The 16,401-nt window shown below is 34.9% G+C and overlaps 1 protein-coding gene across 1 annotated transcript in view; it reads right to left on the reverse strand.

Moving 5' to 3' along the window:
• The window catches only part of TMEM131 (transmembrane protein 131), a 128,510-nt gene that overhangs the window by 56,985 nt on the left and 55,124 nt on the right, over positions 1-16,401 (reverse strand). Inside the window, exons 5-7 of the mRNA XM_004686145.2 lie at positions 9,861-9,984; positions 5,075-5,191; positions 1,909-2,031 (exon numbers count right to left, since the gene is read on the reverse strand). Of these exons, the coding sequence (XP_004686202.1) occupies positions 1,909-2,031; positions 5,075-5,191; positions 9,861-9,984 (364 nt within the window). The remainder of the gene's footprint in view (positions 1-1,908; positions 2,032-5,074; positions 5,192-9,860; positions 9,985-16,401) is intronic.

Consider the following 16,401-nt stretch of genomic DNA (forward strand, 5'->3'; position numbering starts at 1 on the left):
CAATAGGTCAATATTTGCTTAATCCTGTAACCCCCATCTTTCCAAAGCAGGAAGTAAGCCCCAGTCTGCAATCTGTCACCTACAGAGCCTGAGCATACAGGGAAGGCTCCCTAATACCGCTGCTATTGTGTGTGCAGCCACTGCTGCAGCAGGTCTGGTAAGTGTGAAAAATAAGTTTTTATTTCTTTGAAAACAGTCAAGAAAAGAAAGCAACAAGAACTTAGGAGGTTTCTGTATAAATCTGTAATAAAAGTTAGCCAGAAAAGGGAAAATACACCATTACCTGAAGTGGCAAAAGAATAATGACAGAGTGACGATGAAGATAAAACTTGTCCTGTGTAAAAGCCAGATGCCTTTATTCTTTTTGTAATTTGCTCCTTTAGCAATGAAGCCATCTAACTAAAAATAATTAAGATTTGGGTAGAGTATCCTTATTAGTAACTTTCTTTATCCAAAATCAAACAGATGTTGGAAGGAAACTTCATTTTTGCTACTTTAGCATATAAACCCTAAGGATGTCACAATGCAAGCTCTGAACATTTCTTTCTTCTTCCTCATCAGCACTTTCTTTTATGAACATTCCCACCAGGGGTTTCGAGGATGACAAAAGCCATTTTGGGTACCTAAGTTCTGTAGTTTATCACAACATGTGCATTTCCACCACCATCTTTTATTTTCAAGCTAATGTGAAGTCTTGCAGTATTGTTTCTAAAGAATTTTAAGGTCTCTGGGCTTGGGTATTATGACTCTGGAGAGCAACCACAGCTCCCTCCCATACAGACAATACAACTAGAAGTATCAGTGGCAATCAATGTCATCTGGTTGGAAGTCAGTGGAGTTCTGAACATGTCTTCTTGTTCTCTGTCATTGTCACTTTCACTTATGAACTTCCTGACTAGGGATTTGAGGACGACAAAAACCATTCTGGTTGCCAAAGTTGGAGATTTAAAACAACATGTTACTGAACGACTGAAGAAATCATTAAAGAGTATCTCAAGAAAACTGAAAATAAAAATAAAAGTACTACATATCAGGATCTTTACAATTCAGCAAAAGCAGTATTAAAAAGGTAGTTTATAGCAATAAAGACTTACTGCAAAAAAAAAAATCTCAAACAATGTAACCTTACATTGAAAGAAACTAGAAAAAGAAGTACAAAGTCTAAAGTCAGTAGTCAGAAGGAAATAATAACAAGGAAACAATAAAAATAATAATGGAAATAATAAAAATAGAATACAGAAGAGCAATAAAATGAAGCTTTTTTAATTAAGAAAATTGACAAACCTTTGACAAGACTCATTAATGAAAAAGAGAAAAGACTCAAGCAAGTAAAATCAGAAATGAAACCCAACACTCAGCAATAAAAAAAGATGAAATCTTACATTTGTGACAACATGGAAAGATCTTGAGGGATTATGCTAAGTGAAATATGCCAGAAGGAGAAAGACAAATACTATATGATTTCACTCATTTGTGGAATTCAAAGAAAAAAAACCCAAAGGAACAAATAAAACCAAACCAAAAATAAACCTGCAGACTTTTGACAAAAGAATATGTTGTAGACCAATATTATCTCCATTAAAAAAAAAAAATTAAAATGAGTTGTACTGGGTCAGAGGAACATATAGTAAGAAATGTAACAGTTATATGTAGCTGAAAATACTTAAAATAAATTAAATGCAGAGCTGCCTAAACTGTAATACCAACAAAGTCAGTCATTTTTAAAAAGGTTCCAAAAATTTAGTAGTCCAAATTTCAGATTATAACAAGCTGCATTAAAAGAATAACCCTCATTAGTGTATCTATGTAAAACCTGATTATTTTAAAGGCTTAAAAACTAACAAATTCCATGCTAAGTGCTAATTTCCACCAATTTAAGTTCATTTAAAATTACCATCACAAACTCACCTGTAAAGGCTCACTGTGAGGATTATGTATATTTATTATAGGTGAGAAACTGCTATTCACCGGGACTCTGGCCCCAAGAAACGGCCTTAATCGATAAGGATTTGGAACTCCAACACCAAATACCTATTTTAAAGAAAGAAAACGCAATTTGATTTGATTCTATGGCTCCTATGGCTAATTTCTATGGTTATAACTATAAATGACTGTGAAAGGGAAAGTGGTGAATCTAATTTAGATGGGAAATTCTACCCCCCCCCCCAAAATTTATTATTTTTTTAAAGATTTATTTATGCACACAAGAACTAGGGTACAGGCCAGAGGTGCCGGGTGGGAGGACGGGTGCGGGGATCATCAGAGACAGAGTGGGGACCAGAAGACACAGGCTGACTGAAGTACACTGCTGAGGGGAGTAGCGGGCTAGACAGGAGAGGTCTGCCTCGCCATATCGGTCACCTCCCTGGTCAGGGATAGAACTTGTGTTGCGTGACTGCAGATAGCTTCATAGTGCTGTGCTTTAACCCCTTTGTATCTAGACGAAAAATTCTTAACATTCCTTAGAAAGAACATACATGATTAGGCTACATATTTGATTTGCTAAACTATATATAAATTTGGAATGATTTTCTGTTACATACTGGAAATTAAATGATAGCAATCTTTTAAGAAGACATGGGATAGACAAAAAGAGGAATCAAAAGATTTCTCTACTTCAACAGTCAGGGGATGACTCTAGGGCACAGATAACCTTACTGTCAAGCCCAACCCTAGGTCACTCCCATCTGGGAAGCTCCTGGGTTGGCTAAAAAGGGTGAGCACACTGACCAAGTGACATTTACCATATGCTACAATGTGCTAGGAATAAACATATACAGTAGTGAACAATTCAATAGTAAACAAGATAATGTACCTGCTCTTATGAAACTTTAATATGTGGTATGACTAGATTAAAAAATAAGATTTAAAAAGTATAAAGTGATAGATTGTTTATAGTAAGGATGAGAATATTCCTTTAGAGAGAGCGATGATAGTAGTATTCTCTGAGGAAGTGACATAAGCTGTCACATGAAAGATAAGAAAAAGCCAGCCTTTGTATAGGCAAAGGGCATAAGGCGGGAAAGGGCTTGGCTTGTTTTAAGACCAGGAGATAGATGAAGGAGGCCAAATTGAATGAGGTGGTAAAGATATATGTGAATCAGACCATAAAAGCCTGCTGACCTTGATCAAAAGTTTACATTCTGCTCTAAGAGCAATGAGAAAACAAGAATTTGCATGGGGAAGTTGACTAGATCTGATTTATGTTCAAATAAGATCCCTATGATCTTAGGAGCAGTGAAAGGCCAGATAGAAGGCTACTGTGTAACCCAGTGAGAGGTGATGGATGATAGCTTGGAAGAGAGTAGCAGCAGTAAAAAAGAAAGAGGTAGACAGACATTATATATTTAGGAGGAAGATGAAAGATTAGATGTGGAGAGGTAAAGGAAGACAGCTGGCCACTGAGGCTCATCTTGAACAAAACCTGATCATGACCCAAAGTAGTCCTCATTGGCTATGACCACCTAGTCAGCTGGGGTGCCTCTTTACGCCAGAAATTTCCATATTCTTATGACAGTCTTTTCATTTAATTCTGTGTCATCAATATAGCACTTCAAGTTATTCATCTATTTAGGTATTCAAAAATTTACTGACTATTAAACAATCACTAAAAACGTATTCACAATAAATAAGCACAAGATATTGTTTCTGGCTAAATGGAATGTTTACGCTAACACTATATGAAAATTCTGGACACTAGAGAAGAAATGTTCAAAAACAAAATTATACAACTATAAAGTAAGGCAGTAATTAAGTAAGGACTTAAATAACTGAGTTCCATGGGCAGTATAATACAGTGGTTAAGAAAATGTTCTTTGTGCACCCTCTCTGGTGGCACAATGGGTTAAAGCACAGCACCATGAAGCCCGCCCTGTAGCCACTTCACTGTGAGTTTGACCCCCGGCCAGGGAGGTGACCCACACGGTATAGCAGACCTCTCCTGCTCCCCTCAGCAGTGTACTTTGTCAATCTGCCTGTTCTGCTCCCCACTCTGTCTCTGGTGTATCCTTTCACTGCTCCTGCACTCTAGCCTGTACCACAATTCTGCATGCATAAGTAAATAAATCTTTAAAAAAAAAAAAAAGAAAAAAAGAAAATGTTCTTTGCAGCTATAAAGATACAGATTTGCATTCCTGATCAACAACTTACTATTTAATATAATTAAATAGTAACTTTTCTAACTTTTCTAAACTTCATATTTTTAATTAAAAAATGAGAGTAGGCCCTCCCTGGTGGCACAGCGGGTTAAAGCACAGCACTGAGAAGCTAAAGCCACTTCCACATGAGTTCAATTCCCACCTGCCCGGGAAGTGACCACATGGCGCGGCAGACCTCTCCTGGCCCGCCCGCTGCTCCCCTCAGCAGTGTACTTCATAGATCTGCCTGTTCTGCTCCCCACTCTGTCTCTGGTGAATCCTCTCACCGCCCCTGAGCCTCTGGCCTGTACCCCAGTTCTGTGTGCACAAATAAATAAATCTTTAAAAAAAAAAGTATTAAAAAAATGAGAGTAAAAGCTTATCTATAATACAGACAGAAATAGAAATACATGTAAAGTATATAGTATAGTGCCAGATAAGCAAATATTCTTAATAATTATCTTTATAAACTTGACATATAAAAATCTTGATTCACATGAACTTTCCTTCAATAACTTAAACATTTATTCTACATAAAAATAAGCTTATATAAAATGTTACAATAATAGATTTACTAAAGAAAGACAGGCGTGTCTGTCTTTTTAATTTTAAATTTTTAATCTTAAAACTACTGTGTGCTTCATCACTCTACAAAAGCAAAAATAAAAAAATAGTTACTGTGAAAATAGTTTTTACTGTTCTGTTGCTAATCTTATATTAACACTTTACCTGTAGCTTTAAGATATTTGTTCACAAGATCCTAAGATCACAATGCACAGAGATATTCATTGACACAGTAGTAAGATACTTTTAAGTCTAAACTCTTAAATTTTCTACTATTCTCTAAGTTTTTGAGGAGTTATTAGAAGGTGGTCATATGACAGGTCAGAAATGAATACATTTTATAAAAAAAAATGAAAATTTTAATTGTTTCTTACCTGGTAAGTAAATACTCCATGATTAGATGTATTAATAAATAAAGTATTTTCTACATTTCCCACTACTCTTGCAAGGAAAACAACATCGAATGATGTATTTCCTCCTGGAAGAATTTTCTGAAAAACAATAAAGTTAAATTAGTAAATAAATTAAATTATAAATAAAGTTAAACTCAGATCATGTTAACTAACCACTATTAGACCACTAAAATATTCTGTAACAAATCCCTCAGAAACCTTTCCATACACTAGACTTTAAATTATTTGAACTATTTTACAATGGAAAATAATAAAAAAGATATCTGTATAATGGATGTCCCATGTCATTGTCAGTTACTAGTCTAAAACCCTGTACAACAGATGGTTTCCTTGGATTCTATTCATTCAACAATCATTAGACTGGAATGAAGCACCTAATTTTAGACTGTTTCATCACCAATCAAGTAGAAGCTGAGCTGAAGCTGAGCTTTTTACATATAGATACACTGCTCTATTATTAAAGCAGCAACTTGTACTATCACAAACACTTGATCTCAATGATACTCATTCATATAAAGCACAGAATGTGCCAGCAACTTAAATTAGGAAAGATGGCAGGGGCATCAGAGTATACTATTATCTTACAAAATCTAAGGATGTCATTGTAGTAGCAAAATAACAGGGCTGCCTTATAAAGTCTGAGAAACTGCAATTGTAGTTTGGTCTACAATAAATCCTTAGAAAGCTATGTAAAGTTATTAACAGCTCTCATTCTGCTCCTATGGCTTGAACCCTATAATACCCTCAAATTATAATTTAAAATAGTTGGCATGAAAGTTGTGACTTCACCTTAGGATATATAAAGCTGAAAAGAGCATTATTCCTGCATTATTGACAATAAAAATAATAATCTACAAAATACCTTTTCTTGAGCCCATTACAGAGTTTGTGTAGATCTAATCTAATGAAATATAATCACCTCTGAGGAGAAATGGAATGTGAATACTGGCTCACCCAGGGCAAAGGCTAAGAAGATGAGGCTATCACATCAGAAGTTAAAATGAATTCAACTGAAATTTATACATTACTAAAAGCAAAGTGTGAATGACAGAAAACTCTGGAAGCCAGAAAGACAATGCACAAAGTAAAAAATAATCAGAAAAATATCTTATAAATCCCTAAATAGTTTGAAATCACAAATATTTTAAAATAGTCCATTGGGCAAAATGGTAGTGACAAGGAAAGTTACAAATCTTTGAATCAATTGGAAATGAAAACACATATATCAGAAAATTTGTTGGCTGCAATGAAAGTAATAATTGGAGTGGGGGGGAATTTATTGTGCCACATACTTATTTGAAAAGAATGTCTCAAATCAATAAACCAGGTTTCTATCTTGAGGAACCTTAAAAAGTTAAAAAGTCACTCAAAGCAAGCCAAATGAATAAAGTCATAAATGAACAGAAACTAGTGAAATAAAATACAGAAAAAAATGAACAATTAATGAAACAAAAAACTAATGTTTCAGAAAGGTCCATAAAACTGATAAAATCCTACAAAGTATGACTACAATTAAGATGACAAAGATACAAGAAACTGAAATATGAAGATTATATACCCTTTACACATAAGAAAAAAAGATAGTACAGGAATCTTACAAACAACGCTTCTCATAAATTTATTAACTGGAAGAAATGGGCACATTATCTGAAAAACACAAAACGCTTAAAAACACAAAAAGTCTGCCAAAGCTTACTCAGAATGAAAGTGATAAATACAACAGTCCTATATCCATACAAGAAATCTAATTTTTCTCACAAAGAAAAATCCAAGTCTACATGGTTTCATAGTGGAATAGCAGAATTCAGTACCAACTATTTAAGAAATGAAGTAACCTATTTTATATATACTTTGTAGCATACAGAAGAGGATACAACATTCTCTATTCTGTTTTATAAATTCAGCATTACCCTGATATCAAGACCAGATAAAGATTTGACAAGAAAACTACAAAGCTAGTATTACTTATGAATGCAGACATATAATTATCTACAAAGTACTGGCAAACTGATAGCAGTCAATATACAGAGAGAATACTTGATGACCAAGCAGTTTCTATCCTGGCAATACAGTTCTAGTTAAGCATACAAATATGAAATTATGGTGTGGCAACTTATATTTGAAGAGGCATAAATTTATTCCCCTCAATCATACACAGTAATTGTTAACCAATGTTACCACAAAAAAAGGTTACAAAAAAATTAAATCAACAAGGGCCTCCTTGGTGGTGCCAGGGGCTAAGTCTTAGCACTATGAAGCTATCTGGGAGCACTGAAGACGAGTTCCATCCCCAGCCAGGGAGCTGACCCACATGGTGCAGCAGACCTCTTCTGTCTTGCCAGCTGCTCCCCTCATCGGTGTATTTCAATCAATCTGCCTGCTCTGTTCCCCATTCTGGTGAATCCCCTTGCACCTTTGGCCTGTACCCTGGTTACTATATGCATAAATAAATATCAAAAAAATTAAATCAATGATAATCTCCATTCACCAAAGAAGAAAAACAATACGGTCGTTTCTAAACCATATGGTACATAAAACAATTTGACAGAATTCAATATCCATTTGCAGTTAAAAATCTCAGTAAATCATGTAGTGAATCAGAAAAGAACTTCCTCAATCTGGTAAAAAGCATCTACAAAAAAAAAAAAAAATCTAGAGCTATATATTTGATAGTGAATGACTGAATGTTTTCCACCACAAATTTGGATCAAGGCTAGGCTATCCTCTTTCATTACAGCTATCACAGTATTGGACATAGTGGTCTGTGCAAGAAGTAATTAAAAGCATATACATTAGAAAGGAAGAAAATATTTGTCTTTATTCACAGGGAACATGGCTCTCTATAAAGAATCCTGAAACTACATGGCATCGATATAAAGAATCCTGAAACTATCTTCAAAAATGTTCCTAGAGCTAATAAAAATCACAAGCATTAAGGTCAATATAGTGATCAATTTATTTCCACTTCCAATTTATAAACACTGCAATTCTAATTTTTTAAAAGCAGTTTTTTAAATTACATATAAAAGAAATGTTTTATAAGCTGAAAACTACAAAACATTGCTGAAACTAATCAAAGACTTTTAAAAATGAAGAGATACATGTTGTTCATGAATTAGAAGACTCAATATTGTAAAGATAGTAATATATATATGTGTATATATATGTGTGTGTGTGTATATATATATATATAGTTATGTATATACGCACACACAATGCAACTGAAGTGAAATCAGTCTAAGGAGAAATACTAGTGAAATGTAAGGCAAAATAGAAACCTGGCATAGAATAAGTATATTAATAGACAAAACTGATGAAATTCATGTAAGTTTTTAGTTAATGGTATTATACTAAAGTTAAGTGCCTGGTTTTGATAACTGTGCTTAATTATATATGATGTTATCATTAGAAAATGTTGAATAAGGGATATATGGGTACTATGTTTCAAGATTACTTGAAAATAAACTTTAAAAATTCAGCGAAATTTCTTTAAATATTTTGACAAGAAAAATGTGTAAGAAAAATGAAATAATTCTGAAAAAGAAAAGATTTATTTATTTATGCATACAGAACTGGGGTATAGGCCAGAGACATAGGGGCAGTGAAAGGATCCACCAGAGACAGAGTGGGGAGCAGAACAGGCAGACTGACAAAGAACACTGCTGAGGGGAGCAGTGGGCGAGTCAGGAGAGGTCTGCTGCACCACGTGGTCACCGCTGGGGTAGGGGATCGAACTCATGCTGAAGTGGCTTTAGCTTCTTAGTGCTGTGCTTTAACCCGCTGTGCCAAGAGGGAGGGCCCAAAGTATTTTTTTAACTAACACATTTACAGACTATCCACAAAAATGATTATAAATAAAACTTTGAATACTACCACTTTTGGTAGGTAAAACCCTACCCACCCCACAACTTCCTGTTGTGATCTCTGAGATTATAAGTAAGAAGAGATACCACATCTGTGCTTATTTATATTACATATTAAAAGGGATTTTACATTGTATTTGAGATTATTAATGACTGAGTTAGTAAAGAAGGCAACTATCCAAGAGGTTTTGACTCAATGATATGACTAAAGCAGAATTTTCTGCACTGGTGGCGGAAGAGGAAGCAAAGACATCTGCAGCATAATGGAGATATGACCAAGTATTGTGCTGAAGATGAGACAAGGAATGTAGGTGCATTAAAGAACTGAGAGAGCCTGTGGAAAGCCAAAGATAAAATGGGATTTTGGTCTACAACTACATGAAACTGAATTCTGTTAATATCTTTAAAAGATTGGAAATGGATTTTCCCTTAGTTTCTAACCAAGGATTCAGTCAAACTGACATGCTGCCTGAGTTTAAAGAACATCTGGACTTAAATGACTTACAGAACTACAAACCACTGGTAAGTGGGCATTGTTGTAAGTGACTTACCTGTGGTAATTTATTATGTAGCAACAAAAAACACAATGCTAAAGAGTTATTTATTTTTAGGAAGGACAAGAAAATCAACTGAATATATGCATGCTACATTTTTCAGAGTGCTTAAGGTTCAAAGTTGATTTGTTAGCTGTTTTATGTTGAGAAAATGTGTTTATTTAAGAATAGAAGTGATAATTCTTGGAAAATGGAGCAAACTGAAACCTAGAACAAATATGAAACACTTAAAATATATCTTCTTTTATAGCAATTAAAACTGTACATCAATAAATATCTAGGTATTTCAATTTTAAACTCAAGAGAAAAACTTATAGCAGAGAAACTTACCCTATTTTGAAAAAATGATGCATGAAAATGTGATGTCGTAGCAGATATTGATATTAACGTAATAGTTTCTTCAGTACTAGGATTATGTAAGTAAACTTTTTCCATTTTTGGCATTCCAACTGGCCTACAAAAACAAAAAGAACATTGTCACAAATACTTCAAATATATTCTAGTTGTTAATTTCTAATCGCTAAAAAAAAAACAACCAAGAAAATTATAAAACATAAATCATTAAATAGACTTATACTGAAAATTACACATAACACAGCTTAAAAAAAAAAAAGATAGACCCTTGCTATTTGTGATAACAGATGGAACTGGAGATTAAGTAAAATACGAGATAGTGAAATAAGGAGAAAGACAATGGATGGTGTAGTATCATGTATAGGCGGGATAAAGAGAAACAAAACAAGGGAACTAACCAAACTAAATCATAAAACTCTAGAAATATATCTACAGAATTGAGGTTACTACAAGGGGAGGGAGGAAGGGAAGGGAAACAAAGGGGAGAAGGAGCCCTATAATCCATGGTAAAGAACTATGGATGCTTTGGTGGTGGGTGCGGTATGCTGACATATATCTAAGGAGGTCTGAACCTATCATATTCAATACTTGAAACAAATGTTACCCCCAATAAAAATGAAATTATATTGAATTTTTTTTCTTTTTTAAAAATCTATTTATTTATGCATACAGAGATGGGGTACAGGCCAGAGGTACAGGGGCGGTAAAAGGATTCATCAGAGACAGAGTGGGGAGCAGATTAGGCAGATCCATGAAATAAACTGCTGAGGGGAGCAGTGGGTGAGAGAGGAGAGGTCTGCTGTGCTATTTGGGTCACCTCCGGGGCCAGGGATTGAACTCACACTGAAGTGGCTGCAGCTAGCCTGCAGTGCTGCATTCCAAACTCTTATGCCACAAGGGAGGGCCCCTGAATTCTATTCTATTGTACTTAACTGGTCAACCGATGTTCATTGACTGTCAGTTATATTCACATATCAAGCCTGTGCTGGGATAAAACAAAGCACTGAGCGTAGATGGTGCTTACAATCTTATGACAAAGCAGGCAGCAAACAAAATGATCAAATCCTTTTCTTTCTTTCTGGAATACCACACTGCCTTTCTGCTAATTCTGAATTATGTCTTCTCTAAAAATCACTAACACATGTTCTTCAATTTAAAAGGAGAAACTGAATGGTAAAGTTATGTGAGATTTGCTTTATAAATTAGGGCTATATTACCCTTATTTTATACAAGAGACACAGAAGAGTCAATTAACTTGCCCAAAGTCATATTTAGAACCTAAAGTTGTACCCAGTTCATCAGTCTCTAGTCCATGTTCTAACCCACTGTACTAAACTGTCTCCTCTCAAAGGAACAATATCAAACACATATTCAGAAACATGATAGTCAAGGATTCATTTTAACATTCCCTTTGTCATTCACTTTATGTTAAAAATTAAATCTCCTCAGTACATAGTTCAAATACTTATGTAGTTAATTTAATATTATATAGGTTTCCTAACTCCTACAGCATCAGATAATTCTGTAAAAACTTTTTAACTAGTGTTCTCTAATCATTTAATCGGTGCCAGTGTTATTTTCTCAACAAGATTTTCAGAACCGTAAAAACAAAAATTGCACTCACATGTCTGGTGTATTCCCCATATTATCTAGCAGATAAACAGTAGGAGTATACTTGGGTGAGCTTGCTTTTTCCTACACCCACTCAATGGTTATTAAGATCCCCCTCAAAGTGACATCATTCAACCTAAACAAGTAACTCTGTATTTTCACAACCTGCACCTTCTACCTGAATCTAGCTGGTTCCAAGTGTAAGGCCCCCACTGCCTTTAGCAATCCTTGTTCTTTGTTTTCCTCTCTATCCTCCATGCCAGTCACAAACCCTCATCTTCTAATTAAAAAACTTTCACAAGGTTCTTTCTTCATGCAATCATTTTTATTTATCTTTTCTTAAATTTGATGTCATTCATATAAATCTAATCCTAAAGAGATGTAGAACCATGTGTGTGCTATATTTCATTCAATTGTCCCACCATGGTTTGTCCTTCAGTAAATTCTGCTCCTGCTTTTTCCTCAATTCATCTGATCACTCCTGATTTGTTATTTGGGGATGTAGATAAAAACAGTGAACAGGGGCCCTCCCTAGTGGCGCGGCAGGTTAAAGCGCAGCCCTAAGAAGCGAAAGCCACTTCAGTATGAGTTTGATCCCTGTCCCAGAGGTGACCCACATGGCACGGCAGACCTCTCCTGACCCGCCTGCTGCTCCCCTCAGCTGTGTACTTTGTCGATCTGCCTGTTCTGTTCCCCACTCTGTCTCATGTGAAGCTCTCACCGCTCCTGCACCTCTGGCCTGTACTCCAGTTCTGTATACACAAATAAATAAATCTTAAAAAAAAAAAAAAAACAGTGAAAAGCTTATAATTCACTGGTTTGAAAAAGGAATCACAAGCTTTATGTTCCTTTAAAAAATGGTGAGTTAGCACAAGCTACTGAATATTCCTATCTCAGCCTCTTACACCCCCAAACAACAATGCTTGAAGAAGATCTAAGTTAGAGGAAGTTAATTAAAAAAATATTAAGAACCCTTGAGGGAACAGAAGCTGCCTTAAATTGGTGATGATTTATACAAGTTAGGGACTAAGAGCAATCTGAGCTGGTGATGAGATGCTAGTGTACAGGAAAGCATCAAAGCTCTATTCTTTAGTTCCTTTCCTGTTTCCTGCCCCTTCTAGCTAGAACAGTAGAAACACACTTGGTGGAAGTTAATGATCAGCTGCTCTTGATCACAACCACTTCTAACTCTTCTCTTTCTCCAAAGCCCTAGAGCTAGATAATGATTTTGAAATATACCACTATATAAATGCTATTGTCAAAGTGGCATAAAATAATCAATAGTTTTAATGTATATGTGTGTATGTGGAAATGGGGTTCTCCACATTGAGGATCATTTTCCTTCTTGAATTCACAAGAAGAGACAAAGACCAAGGTCTGCCTTCCCTCTGCATGCATTTTATAAAAAAGTATTTCATAAATTCACACATCAAAACTATTGAAGAACATAATCAATCAAAAAACATATACAATGTTCTAACAGATTGTAATGTTGTTCCCAATTTCCTAGCTGAGCCTGTGAAAGGATTATACGTCTCTGCTTCATTAATTTTACACTTATCCATTTGACTTGTTTTGGAACAAAAGTGTCAAAAAACATATGACATTAAGTTTTAAGAGTTTTCTTGTACTCTTTTTTACCTCTGCCAAGAAAATGGTGTTTCTCAGATAAGAATGAATGCTATTTCAATCTAAATCTCACTGATACTATGGGGGTGATTGTAATCATAGTACAACCCAGTAAAGGTTAAACACTACAAACCTGAAGCTAAAAAAGTTGAGCCAAGGATTTAAAATGAATATAATGTAATATACTTAAGGACATATGATATTACCAAAATGAAACAAAAAATAATATAGAAAATAAAGAGCAAAAAATATCATGTATAAAGTTAACAGCTGCAAAATCAGAAAAAAAAATATTTTTTTTATTGAGGTGACATTGGTTTACAACACTATACTGTGATTCAGAGACATATTATAGGACCAGCCCTCTTCAGACACATGTCACCACATCACACCCACCAACCAAGGCATCCACAGTTCTTTATCATAGTCTACTGTTTCCCCCTCACCCTCTGGTAGGTAGTCTCAATTCTATAGTCACACTTCTAGGATTTTTTAAATTGGCTCAGTTTTCGCTCTTCCATTGTTCTGTTTCTCCTTCTGCTCCTTCTGTTTATTTCACTTTGCATTAGCCTCTCTAGTTCCATCTATGTTGTCAAAACTGGCAAGAAGTCATCTTTTTTTTTTTTTTTTTTGAAGCTGAGTAGTATTCCATTGTGTATATATTTCATATCTTTCTAGTCCACACTTCTATCCTTGGATACTTACTTAGGTTGTCTCCACAATGTGGCTATTGTAAATAGTGCTACAATGAACATATGAATGCATGTAGCTCTTCAAATTAGTGTTTTTTGCATTCTTTACTTAAGATTTGTATGGGTGGAAATGCTGAATCATATGGTAGACCTATTTTTTCATGTTCTCAGGAAACTCCATACTGTTTTCCAAAGGGGCTGGCCCAATATACATTGACACCAACAGTAGAAAAATTTTTAGTTAGTTGGAAGATCAGACTGACAATTAACTTAAATTTCAGTGAGAGAATATATTTAGAATATATGTAAAGATAAAGTTATAGAAGAAAAGAAAAGCTGAGATGTGTATGATATAACTAGAAGTGGCTCTATTTGGAAAACAGAGTGTAGGAATAAAGAATATAGACAAAAATAATGGCCCAACCCCAAAATTTAATAAAGATGAAATAATACTTGCTTAAAAGGTTTTATTAAGTGCCAACAAAGAGATATAAGGAAATATTGTACTCAAGCAAATATAATATTAAAGGAGTTGTAGGAGTTTTTTTTTTATATATATCAAATATCACTACTGAAAATAGTTTCTTGCAAATAGTTTCTCCTAGTCTGTGCAATGTCTTCTCACTTTCTTGATGATGCATCATTTGTAGCACAACACTTTATTTACAAAAAACCAGTTGACAAAGTTGTAATTTTACTGACCCTTGGTTTTCAGTTATGATGGAAGAAAAAGAGATGGGAATACTTCTTTACAGGAGCATCTTAGTTCCTAATTTTAAAAAATGATACAGTTTAAAGGGAAACAAGAGGAATCCCACTTTGCAAATCAATGTTATAATTAACTTAGGCAAGAGTAACATGGATGATAAGCAAGTCATAGTATTGGATAAAAGACTAGGGAAAAGTATATTAACTATTGATTAATTATCAAGAAGAAAAGGCACTTTTAAAATTTATAGACTGGCAGATTGTACGCTGAGTGCTCAAAATTAACAGTGACAAAAATTAGAAACATGGACATTACAGGACTCTTGATGTGATAGAATGGAAACTAAACAATATTACTATATTACTATACTTTATAAAAATGTTTAACCTGAATTGAATCATGAGCAAATAATTGGGCAACTCCAGATTGGGCTATTCTGTAAGTCAACTGACATGTACCACAAAAATCTTACGCATAAAAAATAAAAGAGTGGGAGTTGTGGGAAACTGATCTAGATTAAAGATACACACAAACCAAATACAACATGTTATCATTGATTTGATTCTGGATGGGGGATGGTGGTCGACAGTGGATGATTCTGACAGGCAGGGAGAGCTGAATGCCAACTATGTATTGGATAATGCTGTTGCACCACCAGTAGGTTCTGTCAGTATAATAATGGAATTGCAGTTCTGAAAGAATGGTCTCTTAAAATTTATACACCAAAGAACTTAGGGATAAATTATCATTGATTTTCAAGAGAAAATTGTGAAGTTTATGTTTATATATATGTTGTGCAGAAAAAAAAAGTTAAAAGCAAAACGTGTTAAAACTAACTCTTGGTGAATCTAGATAAAAGTTATGTAGTCTACATGCTCACCATATTATCCTTCCAAATTGTACATAATTTTTTAAAAAAAGATTTATGCATACAGAACTGGAGTACAGGCCAGAGGTGCAGGGGCATTGAAAGCATTCACCAGAGACAGAGTGGGGAGCAGAACGGGCAGACTGATGAAGTACACTGCTGAGAGGAGCAGTGGGCGGGTCAGGAGAGGTCTGCTGCACCCTGTGGGTCACCTCAGGGGCCAGGGACCAACCTCATACTGAAGTTACTTCTTAGTGCTGTGTTTTAACCCAGGGAGGAGCCCATAATTTTTTTTAATTTTCAAAAATATTAAGACTTTCTTCTGTTCAACAAAGTATAAGATGGGAAAAAATAGGCAGGTGACAAACTGGGAAAAGATGTTGTAATCTCTATCTCTAGATTTTAAGGTTATTTCTAGATTATGAAGGGAACTTTAACAGAGTCAAAAACCTCAAAAGAAAAATAGTCAAAGGATATGAATAGACACTTTATGGAAGAGGAAACCCAAAAGGCCAATAAGCATTTAAGGAACTGGATACATGAGCTGACTAGCAATTAGAGAAATACAAATTAACAATGAGTAACACATAATCCCTATCTAACTGGCAAAGCCAGAAAGTTGGTTTATGTCAAGTGTTAGTACAAACATAGGAGTGCTCATGCATTGCACCTAGGAGTACACAGTGGCACAGTCATTCACGAGAGCAATCAGGCAATACCTACACATGTGAAATGTACTCACACTCTTATGACCTATGCAATTCCACTCCTGGACTTCAACTGAACCTGTAAGAGGATTAATTATAGGACTATTTGTGGTAGTAGGGAATTGGAGGCAATATGTATAGGCATCAAAGGGGGAGTTAATAGGTAAATAGTGGGTATTCTACTACAATAAGAAATATAGCAGACAGACATCTAATAAAAGTGGATCTTTAAAAGGGTTATGAAGAGAATGAACTATGCAGTTACTATGGAAAACAGTCTGGAGGTTCCTCAAAAATTAAG

Source organism: Condylura cristata, unplaced genomic scaffold (assembly GCF_000260355.1).
Source record: "Condylura cristata isolate star-nosed mole 26May11 unplaced genomic scaffold, ConCri1.0 scaffold00020, whole genome shotgun sequence".
Lineage (NCBI taxonomy): Eukaryota > Metazoa > Chordata > Mammalia > Eulipotyphla > Talpidae > Condylura > Condylura cristata.